We start from the raw sequence: 13,892 nt of genomic DNA, 5'->3' as shown, positions 1-13,892 counted from the left end.
TTTGGTATTTTACAGAGTGTTTTAAAATAATTATTTGTTTTGATTATTTGTTTTTTAGCACTGTTGTAACCCACCTTGAGCCATGAGGATAGGCGTTTAAGAAAGAGAATTATTATTATTACTATTATTATTATGATTATGATTATTATTTGATACACAACAAGATTAGTACACAGCAAACAAGATCACTCTGCTGGCTTTTGTATTGGATCACAAATTGGACACTTCCCAAGTGTCTAGGACTGTGTGATGTATAATAATAATAATAATTATTATTTATTTTTATTTATCCGGTGGCGCAGTGGGTTAAACTGTAGACCGACAGGTCGCAGGTTCGAATCCGGGGAGAGGCGGATGAGCTCCCTCTGTCAGCTCCAGCTCCCCAAGCGGGGACATGAGAGAAGCCAGTTCTCTCACACCAGAAGTGACTTGAGGTTTCTCAAGTCGCTCCTGACACGACATAATAATAATAATAATAATAATAATAATAATAATAAACAACTTTATTTATACCCGGCTCCATCTCCCCCAGGGGGACTCGGTGCGGCTTACATGAGGCCACGTCCATCAATATAGTACATACAATATAACACAAAAACATATTAGAATCAAAAAAATACATAAAATACAAAACCATCTACGAACCCACACGCTCACTTCGATCATCTGGGGAGGCCCTGCTCGTGATTCCACCCACGTCGCAAGCGCGCTTGGTGGGGACACGGGACAGGGCCTTCTCTGTGGCGGCCCCCCGACTTTGGAATGCCCTTCCAAAAGATCTCCGACAGGCCCCTACTTTAGCAGTTTTCAGAAGGAACCTAAAAACCTGGCTGTTCCGATGTGCCTTCTCAGATTAGGAATCCCCCATCCCAAGTCCTAGAAGCACTTTAGTACAACCGATGTTACTGCACACCGCACCTTTAATCCTATGTTCCTCCTGCCATTTCAGCACTTTAACCCCTGTACCCCATTGTGCCGGCCAAACCAGTTTTAATAGTGTCTTGATGTAGTTATTGTTGTTATTTTGCTTAATTGTTTGATTTGCTTTGCTTATTATTGTGTTATGTTTTATTGTATTGTGTTTTGAGGCTTCGACCTGTGTAAGCCGCATCGAGTCCTGTGGGAGATGCTAGCGGGGTACAAATAAAGTTAATAATAATAATAATAATAATATAATAAGCGACGCAACAATATAAAATCAAACATTTAAAATGTATTGCCGAATAATGTGTGCAGATCCGAATCAGGTGATCTTTTGCAGCCGACAGATGGGAACTTTGTCAGTGCCAATTGTTTTTAAGTTCAGGCCAAAGTCTTTAGGCACTGTACCTAGTGTGCCGATCACTACTGGGATCATCTTGACTGGCTTGTACCAGAGTCTTTGCAGTTCTATCTTTAAATCCTCATATCATGTAAGCTTTTCCAGTTACTTTTCATCAATCTTGCTGTCACCTGGAATTGCAACATCAACAATCCATATTTGTTTTGGTTTTTTTTCCACAATTGTGAGGTCAGGAGTCTTGTGCTCCAAAACCCTTGTCAGTCTGAATTCAGAAGTCCCAGAGAATAATTATTATTATTATTATTATTATTATTATTATTATTATTAGGGCCCTTAATTAGCTTCTATGGGCAAACTTCAAGTTTTGCTATTTTAAAAAGCACAATGAAACTCAACTTGACTATATAATTCCAGTATGTCCTCCTCTCATAAAATTGCACCCAAAGCTTATGCTATTAATAAGCTGAATATTGTGAACATATTTAAATTCCAACCAATTATGACTACAACAACATTCATGGAAGTAGCCTTTCCAAATTCTGTCTCATGTAAACACAGAGTTTTTTAAAAAGCACCTCACATCCATTCTGCCCTTACCTTTCAAGGGTCAACCGATCCGAGTGCTGCGTTTTCTCCTCTGCGGTCCGATTCACCAGGGGAAAAGCAGTGTTCCCATAACTGATATTATCTAATGAGAAAAGAAAACGTGCATCTTAAATTATTGAAGTGCGAAAACAGCAGAAAATATTTTTTCATATTACAAATACATAGGCCAAACTGTCTCAAGAAGGGAGAAGGAATTTGTCCTTACTTTTAAGAGTAAATGATGGTCTTTGTGGACAAAAGGATGGTCTTTGTGGACAAAAATTCAAGTTCATACAGGGAGATAAGGCCTTTCATATATCCTGGGCCCAAGCCTAGATTATGATGATGATTTGCTTCCTACTGCTTTTGTTTTACACAGCTATCTATCTTGTTGCCACCTTGAAATCCCCTGTTTGGGTATCAGCCAACACGTCAACGACTTAAATCCAGACATAGTTTTCTAAGATCTACAGAGACACTCGCTGGAACACCTCAGCAAGCGAGAGTCCAAAAGTGGCAGGCTCAAACCCAGAACTTCAACCAATGGCTGAGACCAAATGAGAGACTCCTCCCTGGGCACACAGAAGACTGGGCGACTTGGAAGGTGCTGAACAGACTGCACTCTGGCACCATAAGATGCAGAGCCAACCTTCAGAAATGGGGCTGCAAAGTGGAATCCTCGACATGTGAGTGTGGAGAAGAGCAAACCACAGACCACCTGCTGCAATGCAACCTGAGCCCTGCCACATGCACCATGGAGGACCTTCTTGCAGCAACACCAGAAGTACTCCAAGTGGCCAGATACTGGTCAAAGGACATTTAATCAACTACCAAACTCACACATTTTGTATTTTCTTTGTTTGTTTGCTTTGTTCTGTTAGAAATGTAATATAATTGACTGGGTGCCCTGACACGAGAAATAAAATCTTGAAAGAGCTCTTCCTTTAAAATAGGTCTCTACATTTTATATATACCCATATATACTTAAGTATAAGCCGACCCGAATATAAGCAAAGGCACGTAATTTTACCACCAAAATCTGGGGAAACTTATTGACTCGAACATAAGCCGAGGGTGGGAAAGGCAGCAGCTACTGGTCAATTTTTAAATAAAAATAAATACCAATAAATTACATTGAGGTATCAATAGGTTAAATGTTTTGGAATATTTACATAAAACTGTAATTTAAGATAAGACAGTCCAACTCTAATTAAACCATTATTCTAATTTTCTTCAATGTAAATGTGCTTATGTATCCTTCCAATAATAATAGAGAGTGAAATAATAAATGTAATAAAAACAATAATAAATGTAATAACAGTACTAATGGAGTAAAATAACAAATGTAATAACAATAATAAATACAATAAAATAACAAATGTAATAATAATATTGTAAAGTAATAAATGTAATAAAATAATAAGAGTAAAATAATAAATATAATAATAGAGTAAAATAATAAATGTGATAATAATAATAGTGAGTAAAATAATGTGATAATAGAGTAAAATAATAAATGCAATAAGAATAATAATAAAGTAAAATAACAAATGTAATAATAATAATAATCTCTCAGTTCTTGTGGGTTTTTTCGGGCTATAATAATAATAATAATAATAATAATAATAATAATAGGTTAAAGGTTGTCCCCTGACATTAAGTCCAGTCATGTCTGACTCTGGGGTGTGGTGCTCATCTCCATTTCTAAGCTGAAGAGCCAGCGTTGTCCATAGACACCTCCAAGGTCATGTGGCCAGCATGACCGCATGGAGCGCCGTTACCTTCCCGCCGGAGCAGTACCTATTGATCTACTCACATTTGCATGTTTTCAAACTGCTAGGTTGGCAGAAGCTAGGGCTGACAGCAGAAGCTCACGCCGCTCCCTGGAATCGAACCTGCGACCTTTTGGTCAACAAGCTCAGCAGCTCAGTGCTTTAACCCACTGCGCCACCAGGGGGGCCTAATAATAATAATAAAAGCATAAAATAATTTAGTATTTTACTCTATTATTTTTAGTACATTTAATAATAATAATAAAAGCATAAAATAATAAATGTACTAAAAATAATAGAGTAAAATACTAAATTATTTTATGCTTTTATTATTATTATTATTATTATTATTATTATTAGGGCCCCCCGGTGGCGCAGTGGGTTAAAGCACTGAGCTGCTGAGCTTGTTGACCAAAAGGTCGCAGGTTTGATTCCAGGGAGCAGCGTGAGCTTCCTCTGTCAGCCCTAGCTTCCGCCAATCTAGCAGTTCAAACACGGAATTGTTTATTATTTATTATTTATTTCCCACATTTCTAACCCGCCCTTCTCAACCCCCGAGGAGGGACTCAGGGCGGCTTATGTAAGTTTGAAACATGGAACGGCTTAGACGACGCTACTGGAGAATGAGACTAACAGGAAGACATTGGTTAATATATGTTTTTAAATTGTTTTATATTATTTTTTATAATGTTGTTTTAAACGTATATTGTGGATAGCTATAGCATCGAATGACTACCAATTTGTAAGCTCCCTTGAGTCGCCTTCAGGCTTAAGAAAGGCGGGATAGAAATATCGTAAATAAATAAATAATAGAGTAAAATAATAAATGTAATAAAAAGAATAATAGAGTAAAATAATGTAAATTTAATAAATAATAACAGAGTAAAATTAATAGTAATAATAATAATAGAATAAAATAATAAATAACATTGAGTATAAGACGACGGGGCTTTTCCAGCCTAAAAAAAGGCTGGAAAACTTATACTCGAGTATATATGGTAAATAATCTCATTCACTTATAAATAAGCTCAGACCTCATTATGTCACCTCTCACTCCACTGCACATTCAATGTACCATTAAAAAGCAGGTTTTTACTTTTTTAAGAATATGTCGTATACATATAGATCTCCCAAACCAATCCATGGTGGTTACCTGAGATATTTGCACTTGGGCTATGGCAGCTCTGCTGGATTTTGTATTTCGAAGGGGAAGGAAAAGAGCAGTCACCAAATGCTGAGAAGGATCCTGAACCACATTTCATCTCAAGACTGGGGATATCGGCATAATTGGTTGATACGGGAACATACAGCTTTTTATTCCGCGACAACGGGCTTAACCTTCCATCGCCTGCGAGAAGACAGAAAAATAAGAATTGTGAGCATGCAGCATTTATAGGTTAAGTCCAGTCATGTCTGACTCTGGGGTGTGGTGCTCATCTCCATTTCTAAGCCGAAGAGCCAGCGTTGTCCGTAGACACATCCAAGGTCATGTGGCCGGCATGACTGCATGGAGCGCCGTTACCTTCCCGCCGGAGCGGTACCTATTCATCTACTCACATTTGCATGTTTTCGAACTGCTAGGTTGGCAGAAGCTAGGGCTGACAGCGGAAGCTCACGCCGCTCCCCGGAATCGAACCTGCGACCTTTCGATCAACAAGCTCAGCAGCTCAGCGCTTTAACCCACTGCGCCACCGGGGGCTCCGCGGCATTTATATATACCCATATATACTCAAGTATAAGCTGACCCGAATATAAGCCAAGGCACCTAATTATACCACAAAAAACTGGGAAAACTTATTGATTCGAGTGTAAGCCGAATAAAAATAGTTATCAATAAATTACACTGAGGCATCAATAGGTTAAATGTGCTAAGTTGAAGTTGTATGGTTGTGTGTCATAAAGAAAGAAGGACATGCAAGGGGATTGCTGTGGTCGCTTTTTCACAGGATAAACTGGTTTGGTCTAAACTTTTAAAAAATCTCCCAAAATCTGTAGATGTGTGAATCTTTCTGAAACTTCCAGAGATAGATGCCCTAGTTGTCTTGTGCATCTATATAAATAAAAATGTAATGTTCGTTGTGGGATTAACATAACTCAAAAACTACTAGACGAATTGACATCAAATTTGGACAGTGTACACCTAATAACCCAATGTATGTCCTTCACTCAAAAATTGATTTTGTCATTTGGGAGTTGTAGTTGCTGGGATTTATAGTTCACCTACAATCAAAGAGCATTCTGAACACCACCAATGATGGAATTGAACCCAATGTAGCACACAGGACTCCCATAAACAACAGAAAACACTAGAATAGTTTGGTGGGTATTAGTCTTGAATTTGGGAGTTGTAGTTCACCTACACCAAGAGAGCACTGTGGACTGAAACAATGATGGGTCTGGACCAAACTTGGCACAAATATTCCATATGCCCAAATATGAACACAGATGGAGTTTGGGGGAAATAGACCTTGACATTAGGGAGTTGTAGTTGCTGGGGTTTATAGTTCACCTACACTCAAAGAGCATTCTGAACCCCACCAACAATGGAATTGAACCAAACTTGGCACACAGAACTACCATGACCAACATAAAATACTGGGAGGGTTTGGTGGGCATTGACCTTGAGTTTTGGAGTTGTAGTTCACCTATATCCAGAGAGCACTGTGGGCTGAAAAGAATGATGGATCGGGACCAAACTTGGCATAAAAATCAATATGCCCAAATGTGAGCTCTGGTGGAGTTTTGGGAAAATAGACTTGACATTTGGGAGTTGTAGTTGCTGGGATTTATTGTTCACCTACAATCAAAGAACCTTCTGAACCCCACCAACGATAGAATTGGGCCAAACTTCTCACACAGAATCCCCATGACCAATGGAAAATACTGTGTTTTCTGATGGTCCTTGGTGACCCCTCTGACACCCCCTGATGACCCCTCCAGGGGTCCCGACCCCCAGGTTGAGAAACACTGCTCTAGATCCTTCAGCATGAACAGAGGAAGTGGATCATAGAATCACATCTGAGATTTCAAGAGAGAACATTTATAATCAAATCAATGGATAAATGTGTTGTGCCCCACAGCGAGGGGAGAGGTGGGTAATAAATAACCATTATCATCATCATCATCATCTCCACAAATGTGAAGGAACAACTGTAGAGAATTTATTTTTCCTTCATCTGTCTCCAGATGAAGGAAATATCTTATTTATAAACAAATATCTTATTTATTTATTTCAGAAATGGTACAACTGCATCACACAAAAATTATGCCAGCGCACCCATTTACATCTCAGTTAACATGCAAAATGTTCAGAAGAGGGTTCTGTCTTTTGATATTACCTAGTTTCCCTGCATAGTTCTTCTCGTGATCATGCTGCAAGAACCTGTTGTGAAGATATGGTTGCTCTTTGTTTAGCCTAAACTCAAGCTGCAACAGAAAACATAGCAATAGAAATCATTATTATATTGCAGTGCAAGCAGGTGATTCAAAAGGCATGGGCTTACATAGCTGCAATGGGAGATGCAATGGATTTTGGGGAGATGAGCAAGAGACTGAGGCTGTTCAATACATACAAAACACACTGTCTACATCAGGGGTCCGCAAATTAAACCCCGGGAGCCAGATATGGCCCTTTAAGATCTTTTACCCAGCCCTCGCTCAGGGTCAACCTAAATGTAAAAAGACTTGAAAGCACACAACAACAACAATCCTATCTCATCAGTCAAAAGCAGGCCCACATTTCCCATTGAAGTACGTTCATATTTGTTAAAATTGTTCTTTATTTTAATTATTGTGTTATTTTTAAGTGTTTTTTGCTCTACAAATACGACATGTGCAGTGTGCATAGGAATTCATTCATGTGTTCTTCAAATTATAATCTGGCCCTCCAACAGCTTGAGGGACTGTGACCTGGCCCTCTGTTTACAGAGTTTATGGACTTCTAGTCTACATCCACGGTTGTGCTATTCATATTATTATTGGTAGTAATATTCTTTTATATCACAAAGCCACTTAATTTCACTAACAAATGAAAATAAATACAAGATAGCAAAAGCATAGAAAGATCGACACGATGTACAGTAAATACAAATAACATGTTGCATAGATAGCACTGTAAAAGCAAAATACCATCAACATATAACATAAGTATATCACAAGCATCCAGTCTGCAGTGTTTCAACTCAGGGGCTCTCTTCAGACCCTCTTCAGACCCTCATTGAATTATCAAGCAAAGCCAGGAAAAAAGGCCAGTGGAATCCTGTCTCCAGTGAGGTTTGCCGAAGATGGTAGAATATCATGGAAAGGCCTTTTTGTTGCATGCAAACGTTTGACCTTCTTCAGGAGATCATCCAAGAGCTTCAGGAAACTGGAGATTCCCCGGCTGTCAGCCAAAGAAAGCAAGGAAGGAGTGGAAAAGGAAAACCTACAGTCTCAGAACAAAAGAACGCAGCTCCCGTCCCCACTTTCCAACAGATCTCACCTCTGAGGATGCCTGCCATAGATGCAGGCGAAACGTCAGGAGAAATGCCTCTAGAACATGGCCATATAGCCCGAAAAAACCCACAAGAACTGAGTGATTCCGGCCATGAAAGCCTTCGACAATACAGTGTTTCAACTCTTTGCATGTTTTGATAATAAAGAAAATCGTGTCTCACCGGCTTTGTCCTTTCGGCTGATGATGCGTTTTGGAGAACCAGCTGCAATCCATAATTGTTAGCCTGCAAACGGAATATTCGTTATTAGTAACTTTCAGGAACACAAAATTTGAAAGCAAAAGGTAAACAACACTGTATCTGGATGGGATGGAGCTGATGATACAAAGGTTACAAAGCAATTCTGAGATCTGAGAAACTTTTCACACCATCAAAATGTAGCAACTGTGGGAAATACAGCTCATAAATTACAGGACATACAGGACAAAGCCTAGAATCAAACTGAGGCTTTACAGATGTAATGCTAGATCCATTTATTAAATAATGTGCCTATTATTATTATTATTATTATTATTATTAACTTCATTTCTACCCCCACCTTTCTCAACCCCAGAGGGGACTCAAGGGGCTTACAAATCTGGCAAAAATGTAATGCCACATAGATTTTTTTTTGTCGTGTCAGGAGCGACTTGAGAAACTGCAAGTTGCTTCTGGTGTGAGAGAAATGGCCGTCTGCAAGGATGTTGCCCAGGGGACGCCCGGATGATTTGATGTTTTTATCATCCTTGTGGGAGGCTTCTCTCATGTCCCCGCATGAGGAGCTGGAGCTGGTAGAGGGAGCTCATCCGCCTCTCCCCGGATTCGAACCTGCGACCTGTCGGTCTTCAGTCCTGCCGGCACAGGGGTTTAACCCACTGCGCCACTGGGGGCACCTATCAATGCAAATTATACATACATATATATATATATATATATATATATATATATATAAAATATAATATAATTATTTAAACTTATATGCCGCCATTCCCCTGGGGCTCGGAGCGGCTTACAAGAATGGCTAAAATCTAACAAAATTTAAAAGCAATTTAAAACAATTTAAAAACAACACTATCAAACATTAAAAGCCTGTCGGAACAGGTATGTCTTACATGCCCTGCGGAAAGCTGGTAAGTCCCGCAAGGCACGGACTTCAGGTGGCAGAGTATTCCAGAGTGATGGTGCCACTGCTGTGAAGGCTCTGCGCCTGGTTGCTGTTAGATGCAAGGTCTTGACACTGGGATTTTCCAATAGATCTTGGTCCTCAGAACGGAGGGATCTCTGGGGTTGGTAGGGGGTGAGGCGGTAACCAATGCAGCTGTAGTAATTGGTAACCAATGCAGCTGTAGTAAGATTGGGGTTATGTGGCATCTCATTGGAGTTCCCGCAAGAAACCGAGCAGCTGCATTTTGTACCAACTTGAGCTTCCGGATCACCGACCGAGGAAGGCCAATGTAGAGGGCGTTACAGTAGTCCAGTCTTGAGATGACCATAGCCTGGATCACCGTAGCTAGGTCGTACCTGGACAGGGAGGGGGCCAGCTGTCTAGCCTGCCGCAGGTGAAAGAAGGCGGTTCTGCTCACGGCGGAGACTTGGGCCTCCATCCTCAGCAGAGGGTCCAAAAGGACTCCCAGACTCTTGTCCAATGATGATGGGTGTAGTGCCTCGCTATCCAGGGTGGGCAGATGGATATCCCCACTGCCCGGTCGACCCAGCCATAGGATCTCCGTCTTTGCATATACATGTATGTGTGGCTATATATATGTATATAGTGAGAGATACACGTACAGATATTATATACTAAATGTTATTTATAACATTTGTTTCCTGGAAAGAGAGGAATTTATAACGGGCTCAATTCAAGGTGCTGGCATTGGCCTATAAAGCCCTAAACGGTTCCGGCCCAAGATACCTAACTGACCGCCTCTCGGCCTATGAGCCCACGAGGACTTTGAGATCTTCCGGGGAGGCCCTGCTCTCGATCCCGCCTGCGTCACAGGCACGGCTGGCGGGGACGAGAGATAGGGCCTTCTCGGTGGTGTCCCTTCCCGTGGACATCAGGCTAGCCCCCTCCCTGTTGATATTCCGCAGAAAGTTAAAGACCTGGCTGTTTAAGAAGGCATTTGATCAAGAAGTGCAATGACTGGTATTTTGACCATAGGAATGGAACAATGGAAATGATATCGGATTGTGGGTTTGATGATGAGACGACTCAGAATGGCTTTTATAGTAATGTTGATGTTTTGATAAGATGTTTTTTCTGATAATGATGAAGTGTGGATTATTTTGCACTATGTATTGTAATTTGCACTTGTTTTTCCATGTTGTACACCGCAATGAGTCGCCCCTGGGCTGAGAATTGCGGTTTATAAGCACAGTAAATAAATAAATAAATAAATAAATAAATAATATGTGCTCACTGTCTCTACATTTACACATACACATATAATGCATGTTTAATTTGCATTGATAGCAAGAGAGAGAGAGAGTGTGTGTGTATATATATATATATATATATATATATATTATACACTCTCTCTTTCTACCAATGCAAATTAAACATCCATATGTGTGTGTGTGAGAGAGAGAGAGAGTGTATAAGCCGCACATATACAGGAGCCCCCGGGGGCACAGTGGGTTAAAGCACTGAGGTGCTGAGCTTGTTGATTGAATGGTCGCAGGTTCGATTCCGGGGAGCGGCGTGAGCTTCTGCTGTCAGCCCTAGCTTCTGCCAACCTAGCAGTTCGAAAACATGCAAATGTGAGTAGATCAATTGTTACCGCTCTGGCGGGAAGGTAATGGCGTTCCATGCAGTCATGCCGGCCACATGACCTTGGAGGTGTCTATGGACAACGCTGGCTCTTTGGCTTAGAAATGGAGATGAGCACCACACCCCAGAGTCAGACATGACTGGACTTAATGTCAGGGGACTACCTTTACCTTTACCTTACTCTCTTGCTATCAATGCAAATTATACATATATATATATGTATATACATATATATACGTGTATATATGCATATACGTGTATGTGTGGCTATATACATATATAGTGAGAGATACACATACGGATATTATATACTAAATGTTATTTATATGTGCTCACTGTCTCTACATTTACACATACACATATGTGTATAAGCCACACATACACATATAATGCATGTTAAATTTGCATTGATAACAATAGAGAGAGTGTTTATATATATATATATTATATACACACTCTCTTTTGCTATCAATTCAAATTAAACATGCATATATGTGTGTGTGTATAAGCCACACATATACCTATAATGCAGGTTTAATTTGCATTGATAGCAAGAGAGAGTGTGTACATATATTATTATTATTATTACTAAACTTTATTTGTATCCCGCTAGCATCTCCCGAAGGACTCGATGTGGCTTACAAAGGCCAAGGCCTCAACACAACAATAGCAAACAATAACAATACAATACATGCATATGTGTGTGAGAGTGTATAAGCCACACATATACATATAATACATGTTTAATTTGCATTGATAGCAAGAGAGTGTGTATGTGTTACAAGAGAGAGTGTATATATATATGTGTGTGTGTGTGTACACTCTCTTGCTATCAATGCAAATTAAATGTGTGTGTGTGTGTATAACCCACACATACACATATAATGCATGTTTAATTTGCATTGATAGCAAGAGTGTGTATGTGTTAAAAGAGAGAGTGTATATATATGTGTGTGTGTGTGTGTACACTCTCTTGCTATCAATGCAAATTAAATGTGTGTGTGTGTGTGTATAACCCACACATACACATATAATGCATGTTTAATTTGCATTGATAGCAAGAGTGTGTATGTGTTAAAAGAGAGAGTGTATATATGTGTGTGTGTGTGTGTGTGTGTACACTCTCTTGCTATCAATGCAAATTACACATGTGTGTGTGTGTGTGTATAACCCACACATACACATATAATGCATGTTTAATTTGCATTGATAGCAAGAGTGTGTATGTGTTAAAAGAGAGAGTGTATATATGTGTGTGTGTGTGTGTGTGTACACTCTCTTGCTATCAATGCAAATTACACATGTGTGTGTGTGTATAAGCCACACATACACATATAATGCATGTTTAATTTGCATTGATAGCAAGAGAGTGTGTATATATATGTGTGTGTGTGTACACTCTCTTGCTATCAATGCAAATTAAATGTGTGTGTGTGTGTGTATAACCCACACATACACATATAATGCATGTTTAATTTGCATTGATAGCAAGAGTGTGTATGTGTTAAAAGAGAGAGTGTATATATATGTGTGTGTGTGTGTGTATGTACACTCTCTTGCTATCAATGCAAATTAAACATGTGTGTGTGTGTGTATAAGCCACACATACACATATAATGCATGTTTAATTTGCATTGATAGCAAGAGAGTGTGTATATATATGTGTGTGTGTGTGTGTACACTCTCTTGCTATCAATGCAAATTAAACGTGTGTGTGTATATATATAAGCCACACATACACATATAATGCATGTTTAATTTGCATTGATAGCAAGAGAGAGTGTGTATCTGTTACAAGAGAGAGTGTGTATATATATATGTGTGTGTGTGTGTACACTCTCTTGCTATCAATGCAAATTAAACGTATGTGTGTGTGTATATATATATAAGCCACACACACACGTATAATGCATATTTAATTTGCATTGATAGCAAGAGAGAGAGTGTATATATATATATATATATATATATATATATACACACACAGACACACTCTCTCTCTTGCTATCAATGCAAATTAAACATGCATATATATGTATGTGTGTATACACCAAACACACACACAATGTAATACATATAGAGGGGGAGAGAGATACACATATGATATACGAAATATTGTGTCTGCCTGTCAGTATGCCTGCCTGTCTCTCTCTCTTTCCAGGAAACAAAGCTGCCTGGCAACAAAGGCAGGGACAAGGAGGGCGGGGCTTTCGGGAAACGCCCCCTTTTCCCGCGCTTTCCCCCCAGGGCGTCCTCCTCCCTTTCCCTTTCCCCTCCCCACGGCCTCCCCCACTCCTCCTTACCGCGACGCCGTGCCCGGGCCTGTTCCCCAGGGAAGGCCTGCACTTGCTGGGCACCATAGCCAGCCGCGCCGCCCTGCCCGTCTCCCCCAAACCGGAAGCCGCTTGGCAGTCGCCCTGGCAACCGTGACTTCCCCCTCATCGGAGGGCGTGGCCACCAGCCACCAATCACGAACGCCCTCCTCTTCTACCTCCAAGAGAGTGTCAATTCTACGTAGACCATAACCACTTCGGGTTCCCAAGCGACAACGCTCCCGGCGCATTCTTTGTTAGGTTTCAAGTGGGAACCGGAAATCGATGTTGGACTACTTTGCTCAACCCTCTATAGCCGAATGTCGTGGCTCTATTACAGAGCTCGGTCTCTCATATACTATAATGGGTGCGAATGAATAGGTCTTCTTCTGAATGCGCACAGACGACGTTGTCATCAGCATATTGGAGTTCCATAACAGATGTTGTAACCTTGGTTTTGGCTTGACAGGCCGAGCTTCTCGTATGCTTCTGTGAAGGTGTTCAGAGTGGCTTGTAGGTCTTCTTCTGAATGTGCATAGACGGCATTGTCATCAGCATATTGGAGTTCTATAACAGATGTTGTAACCTTGGTTTTGGCTTGACAGGCCGAGCTTCTCATATGCTTCTGTGAAGGTGTTCAGAGTGGCTTGTAGGTCTTCTTCTGAATGCGCATAGACGACATTGTCATCAGCATATTGG

At 40.3% G+C, this 13,892-nt stretch overlaps 1 protein-coding gene across 1 annotated transcript in view; it reads right to left on the bottom strand.

Annotated features, from left to right (window-relative positions):
- LRRC49 (leucine rich repeat containing 49) overlaps positions 1–13,289 on the bottom strand; it is an 80,067-nt gene extending 66,778 nt beyond the window's left edge. The window contains exons 1-5 of the mRNA XM_067471250.1: positions 13,185–13,289; positions 8,295–8,357; positions 6,978–7,065; positions 4,793–4,987; positions 1,880–1,970 (exon numbers count right to left, since the gene is read on the bottom strand). Of these exons, the coding sequence (XP_067327351.1) occupies positions 1,880–1,970; positions 4,793–4,987; positions 6,978–7,065; positions 8,295–8,357; positions 13,185–13,241 (494 nt within the window). The 5' untranslated portion in view covers positions 13,242–13,289. The remainder of the gene's footprint in view (positions 1–1,879; positions 1,971–4,792; positions 4,988–6,977; positions 7,066–8,294; positions 8,358–13,184) is intronic.
- Positions 13,290–13,892: the final 603 nt, after the last annotated feature.

Source organism: Anolis sagrei, chromosome 9, assembly GCF_037176765.1.
Source record: "Anolis sagrei isolate rAnoSag1 chromosome 9, rAnoSag1.mat, whole genome shotgun sequence".
In the NCBI taxonomy this organism is placed as follows: Eukaryota; Metazoa; Chordata; class Lepidosauria; order Squamata; family Dactyloidae; genus Anolis; species Anolis sagrei.
This window is presented reverse-complemented; position numbering and strand designations above follow the sequence as displayed.